The following is a 6,531-nucleotide window of genomic DNA, read 5'->3' on the forward strand; positions in this document are numbered from 1 at the left end:
ACCATTTGACAATTTCTATAAATAAAAATCTGTTCTTCCAAGGATTGAGGTAGTGGTGGAGGGAGTAAAAGTTGCATGAACCTGTTTAGAATTGGCACTGTCGGATTTGGATCTGATCAATGGCACGAAGGTAGGTAGCAAAAGTTGGGAAGGGTGAGGACTCACCACCTGATTGAGTCTCCAAAACTTTAAGAAAAGGGCCGGCAAATTAAGGTGTTATGCAATTATGTTGTCCCCTTCTCATGTCCTATTCCCAATCCCAAACCCTAATTTAGATAATTGGGCTGGGCTAGAACCCCTTCTGACCTACCTTGAATTGTCTATAACATTCGTAATCAATCAATTTGAGTTAGTCAAATAATTAACTCACTTATCCACTTAAATAAATATCTAAAATTCGAATATTAATTTGTGCATACAATAATAAACGAAACTTTGATCTACAATGAATATATTCATAACCTTAATTTTTTTAATAGACAAAAGATAAAAATATCCAATATGATTTGTTTGATTAGAAGTGCCTTTTTTCAACTCGCTCTTTATTATTCACCGAGCTAATAGGATGTGTTCAATTAATTTGAATCTCATATTCTATCTAACCATAGGAAAGAGAGAATCAGCTACAAAAGAGTTAAAAAGTTTGTACATGTAACAAATATCTTCATCATTGAATACATACAAATTAATTAATTCCTGGAATATACGCCTTTTCTGAAAAAGGATTCTTAGAGTTCATTTCATCGGAGTTTGTCTAAGACCTTTTCTTTCTAAGTTGTAGAGATTTTGATCTGATCTAGTGTCTCATATGGATGTCATACATGAACACATGCATGTTATATATTATCAGAAAATATTAAAAGGCATATTATGGAGGGTTGCCATTTGGCGGTTTATTGTGAAACAATAAATAGCCGAAAATCAAATATTATTTTTCCCGAATTATCTCACAACCCTTGCTTTTACAGGTCACAACATGTGCACACAAACTGCCAGACCCAATAAAATAACAATGCATAATAATTTAGCATCATGTGTAATGCAAAAAAAGGGAGGAGAAAATGCAAATTGATTTTGCATCTTTGGTATTGTCGAAAAAGAAAAGGAACATTGATACAACTTTAGACGTGGATAGCAAGTCACCTGCAGTCTGCACCAACTGCTTCAAGAATGGACTTGAAACCATCTCTTTCCAAGCATTCAGCTAACTCAGCCTAAAACCAATCAAGTAAGAATGAGAATTTTGGTGAATTAGGGCCTTCAACCAACCACAATCTTGAACATGTGCAACTTTTAATACCTTCATTTGTGGAATAAGTGCAGGTCCCCCATAAGCAAAAGCAGTATATAGCTGAACAAGAGTTGCTCCAGATCTTATTTTCTTGTATGCATCCTCACCACTAATTGATACCAAAACTTATGAGAAATTATTGTATAATTTATTTCCAATTTTAAATCATAAAAAGAATACTTATAACAGGTAGGTAGGTAGGTAGCTAGAAACCAAACTATACACATGAAGTAGAGGAGAAACGTGCAGTTTTACCTGCTAATGCCCCCACAGCCAATCAAAGGAATCTTGCCCTGATTTACATTAAAAATTGACAATTATTAATGACAACTGATGCCAAGGGAATGGATCTTGTCATGTAAAAATGACAGATCACAACAACTGATTAGATGCTCCTGAATCCTATATAATTAGCTCCACCAACTTAATAAATTGGTCAAAATCAATGCATAACAAGTGATGTGAGATTTTTATATTAGAGGAACCATCCTTAGGTATGCTAGAATGAACTGGAGATATAGGACTTGGTGCTCTAAACCAACTATTATAGTAGTTCTGTTTACAAATCACAACGAAAAAACAAAAAGCATACCCGTGTTAAGATATACATCTGCTTCAAGATATTGGTAGAGAGATCAAAAAGAGGCTTCCCACTCAACCCACCAGCTTCTGAAGCTAATGGATTGCTACTGACAGTATCTGGTCTGGAAATGGTTGTATTTGATATAATCTTGACACAATAAACAAATGAAACTAAGCACAACTTAAGATTGCATCGTTCTCAAGTTTGACAATTGAGAGTACCAAAGAGTATAGACATACCAGTCCATCCAAGTTAAGGGCCACAGCAACCTGTAACCAAAGTATTAGCCATTAATACAGCATATGATGAAGATAGGAGAATAAATTAATATTCAGACTTACTGCAGCAATGTCTTCAAGGTCGTCTTTTGACAAATCTGGAGCAATTTTTACCAGCAACGGAGGTGGACCCTCATCACCCCATTGCATTTCATCACGAGCAGCTTGAATCTTCGCAAGAAAGGAAAATTGGCCAGAATCAATCTCACAATTATGCAAGACAAGAAACAGAACAAGAAATCATCACATTTTAGTTTCTACCTTCTTCACAAGATCCTTCAATTGCTTTCTTCCTTGAAGCATGCGCAAGCCAGGAGTATTGGGTGACGAAACATTAATCACCTAGGAAAGGATTAAATCATTAAACAGTAGACGTTACAAGGCTTTCGTCTCAACAGTTTGCAATATACCATTTGGATGCACATTCATATGTACAAATATGTACGCTGGAGTAAGTTAAACAAATGTTAAGCCACTAAATAACTTTCTATCGAATTTTTTTTTCCAGCACCTGTTTATGCATTATGTCTTTATTGATGTGTGTAAAGAGAATAATTTGATCATACTTTTATTGATGTCCAATATATAGTGATAATTCAATGGTTGAATTGATAAATATTCATCCTTTATAAGAAGTTATTAAGATGAAAACATGCTTGAAACAACCATGTGTATAGCATCAAAGAGAAGCTCAAAAACATAATCTTATGGTCCAGGCAGTCAAATTGAATATTTGAATGCATGGGAATTTCAAAGTGTGAGAAACATTAATCAAAGCTCATAAGGCTTTCTCTGAACACATGAAGCTATTGTCATGTTGCACCAGACACTACAAAGTTTATTGTAACTCTATAGTTAGTAGGTGTGTGCCCACACTTCAGACATGATCACAATATGCAAAGTGCAGGATAGCAATAATTTTATTTTTATAAATAGAGTAAATGGTTAAATTAGTCTCTGAAAGATCATTCGTTCTTTAAATTGGTCCCCGAAAGACTTTTTTAATCAAATTCGTCCTTTAAAGATTTCAAATTAGTCATATTAGTCCTTCTGTCACTTTGTTTGTTAATGGTGTCAAAATTTGCTAATGTGACACATTAAGTAATACTCCAACACACACCTAAGAGTCTTAATTGACTATTAACATAATAAGTTTATGAAATTAGGTCAAATCAAAACCTAATTGTAGAGAGAACTTGAGGCATTGGAATTTCTCAATTTGGAGTTGATTTTATCTGATTTCATAAATTAATCATATTAATAGTCAACTAAGACTTTTAGGTGTGTTGGGGTGTCATTTAATATGTCACATTAGCAAATTTTGACACCATCAACAAACAAAGCGACGGAAAGAGTAACATGATTAATTTAAAATCTTTAAAAGACGAATTTAATTAAAAAAATTTTCTAGGGACCAATTTAAAAAACGAGTGATTTTTTAGGGACTAATTTAATCATTTACTCTTTATAAATAAAAAAAAGGGGGTAAAATTGCACAGATTCATGTCGACCCAACAAACAAGAATAGATACTAACTAAACTTCTAATTACATAGACTGCACTTATCAAACTGCACAAACTAATTTACCAAGTATATATGTTAGGAATTAAAGAAGTGTATGTATACATATAATCAGCACTCAATCGTATGGAGATGGGATTGTGTCATTTAAGTTTTACATCTTTCCTTTCTTTAGGCATATAAGAAAAAGAATGCTTACCAAGTAATCAGCATACTGAGACAGTGTATGAACCCCTTGAACATAGTCTGCTGCAGCATCTTCACTTGTCTTGTTCTTTCCAAGATTGACACCAAGAATACCAGGGCCAGCTTTCCCACCATGTTTGACATCATTATTGGATGTACGTGAACTAGATGAAGTTTCATCTAACTTCCTCTTACCATGCTGAGCACCCAGGCGCTTTGCAACAGCAACAATTCCTTGACTATTAAAGCCACATCTATTTATAATAGCACTGCACATTTAAATTACCATTATTAGAGAAACATAGATAATTAACAGACAATCCAAAAATCCATCATATGAAAAGTAAAACTTCTAAATCTTGAATGATCACAAATTTCTTCTACATTCTAAAGAGACTAGAAAAATTAAACAACGAAAAAAAAAAATCCTATATAAATTATTCATCTGCAGCAGAGGAAAGAAAAAAAAATACAAACTCTTACCCTTCTTGTCGCAACCTAAAAATTCGAGGCTTCGGATTACCATCCTGTGGGACAGGAGTAACGGAGCCAACCTCCACAAAGCCAAAGCCCATACCAAGTAATCCATCCACAGCCTCAGCATTTTTATCAAAACCTGCAGCAAGCCCTACAGGGTTGGAGAACTTCCTTCCCCAAACCTCTAGCCCTATGATTGGGGGGTCAACCCTCTTCTCTCTTGGAACCCAACCACGAGCTGCAGCTGAAACAGCTAGTGTGTGTGCAAACTCCGCGTCCAACAAAGCAAAAAAAGGATTCACAAGTTTTGTTGCTGAGAATAACCATCCACTGCAAAGAAGATAAATCTGGATCATCATTGTTCATGTAGGAATTATACAATTCAATTCCAAATCGTGCATTATCAGACACCTATATCTAGAGAAAAACCTTTACACTTCGTATAAGAAAGTATGCAGAACACATTCCCAGCTGATAAGAATTGTTTAAAGCATAGCCAGTTTATTTCCTTAAAAAAATGCAATACAACATATTAATACCAGATGCTGATTAAAGATGCAAAACAAAATGCATACAGCAGTCAAACTCCCAAATGAAGTACCAGAAAGTAGCTTCATCCACAGTACTCACATAAGCTCCACCAGCTATAACTATGCCTATGGTGGCACCTGTCAACAACCTTCCCTGTTATTCAAAGTAATCACTGGTAAGTAAATGACCTCAGATGTCAACATAGTATAATGTATAATTAAATACTGATACAAATAATAATAATAATAAAAATGTATTTTACTACGAACTCAATCACAAAATAAACAAATTGCTCGTTTTCCCCACAAATATTTTTGCACTAATTTATTAACATGTGAGCTCACCCCCAACAACATGCACACCGTTTGCTTATTGCAGCATGGAAAGCGAATAAGGCACCTTCCAACCTAATTTCTATCGCATAAGTTATTCTTTACGATGAAAATGCAAGGCATCATAGCAACAAGACAATGCACTTATGCAATGACAATGTAAACGAACATATATGCACACGTGCGCATACAAGAAGGTAGAAAATGCATACTTTCTTGGAATGGTGACTGATCTTAGGAGCACTTTCTGGTGCGGAAGTAGAGAAGCATCTGAAACGAGGAAGTGGAGGATTCGAACAAACCCTTCTGAGCAAAACCTCTTTCAGTAACTTTCTAGAAGACCATGCTGCCATGAGTTCGAAGAAGAATTTACAGAAACCGTAACTTTAACGCTATGTCCAGAAGCAGAATCCACGAAAAAAGTAAGCAGAAACAGCGAGAGATTCCCAAAGTTCCAACCTTTCCGCTTCGAAAAACTTCCAAAGCGAAAAAGGGTAAGTGAGAAAGCACAAGAGAAATAATATGGAACCTATCGTGCTTCCCAGAGCAATACTACTAAGAAGGTTGAGAAGTGTGGATTTCGGGAGAGAGTAGCTGCAATACTTTCAACTCGGGGAATGGAATGCGGCGGCAAAGCGGTATTCGGCGGCGTAATTGCCGTCGCGAGTGGAGGCGGTGTGTTACAAGACGCAGAACTAAAACCTCTGGGTTCAACACTTCAACCACAAAACGAAGGGGAAAAGCACCTTTCTTCTAATCAAACGACCTCGTTTTGATCGTCGTAGAATAGGTCATAAAAACTTAATGGGCCAGACCACTGGGTTGATAAGCCCATTAAAACATTTTAGACAAAAAAATTACAGCCCAAGAAATTTAAAATGATAGCCCAGACTAGCCCAACTCAACCTAATCCGAGGAAACGTTAATCAATAATGAGCTGAAATGATTACCAAAAGAAAAGAATAATGAGCTGAAATAGGCGGCGCCGCTGCTATTCTCCGCCGCATCAGCAGATTCAATGGGAGTGACCGTTAAAACTTGACAACTGAAGAAACTGCGTCTTCCTCTTCGTTCTTCTTCTGCTTCTCTCTCTCTCTCTTGTTCTGAGCTTCTAATTCGGATGGAAGCTCTAGCTATTTCAACCGTCTTAGCTCGTCCTACTCCCTCTTCCAATGGAAGCTTCTTCTCCGGTTTCAGATCTAGGTCTCAGCTGCGCCTCCGCCGTGGGACGCTCAGATGCGCTGCTCAATCTCTTCCTCTAGGTCATTCCGACTCTTCACTCTCTTTTCGCATTGAAATTTTTGGATAATTATCAAATTCTATCAATCTTT

At 36.2% G+C, this 6,531-nt stretch overlaps 2 protein-coding genes across 3 annotated transcripts in view; one reads left to right on the plus strand and one right to left on the minus strand.

Moving 5' to 3' along the window:
• Window positions 867-5,952, minus strand: LOC107617508 (dihydroorotate dehydrogenase (quinone), mitochondrial). 2 transcript variants are annotated; one of them, XM_016319277.2, is made up of 11 exons: window positions 5,413-5,951; window positions 4,939-5,021; window positions 4,344-4,667; window positions 3,874-4,129; window positions 2,414-2,494; window positions 2,216-2,323; window positions 2,114-2,143; window positions 1,884-2,021; window positions 1,547-1,584; window positions 1,301-1,400; window positions 867-1,214 (listed from the first exon to the last, which is right to left on the minus strand). In XM_016319277.2, exons 1-11 carry the CDS (start codon window positions 5,551-5,553, stop codon window positions 1,140-1,142), a joined length of 1,374 nt encoding a protein of 457 aa, XP_016174763.1. In that variant the 5' UTR covers window positions 5,554-5,951; the 3' UTR covers window positions 867-1,139. The 2 variants fall into 2 exon arrangements, with proteins under 2 accessions (XP_016174763.1, XP_016174764.1); XM_016319278.2 differs by lacking the exon at window positions 2,114-2,143 and having other exon boundaries at window positions 5,413-5,952.
• LOC107617507 (anthranilate synthase alpha subunit 2, chloroplastic) overlaps window positions 6,104-6,531 on the plus strand; it is a 3,722-nt gene continuing 3,294 nt past the window's right edge. Inside the window, exon 1 of the mRNA XM_021110944.1 lies at window positions 6,104-6,462. Within this exon, the coding sequence (XP_020966603.1) occupies window positions 6,321-6,462 (142 nt within the window). The 5' untranslated portion in view covers window positions 6,104-6,320. The remainder of the gene's footprint in view (window positions 6,463-6,531) is intronic.

Source organism: Arachis ipaensis, chromosome B09, assembly GCF_000816755.2.
Source record: "Arachis ipaensis cultivar K30076 chromosome B09, Araip1.1, whole genome shotgun sequence".
Taxonomy (NCBI): domain Eukaryota; kingdom Viridiplantae; phylum Streptophyta; class Magnoliopsida; order Fabales; family Fabaceae; genus Arachis; species Arachis ipaensis.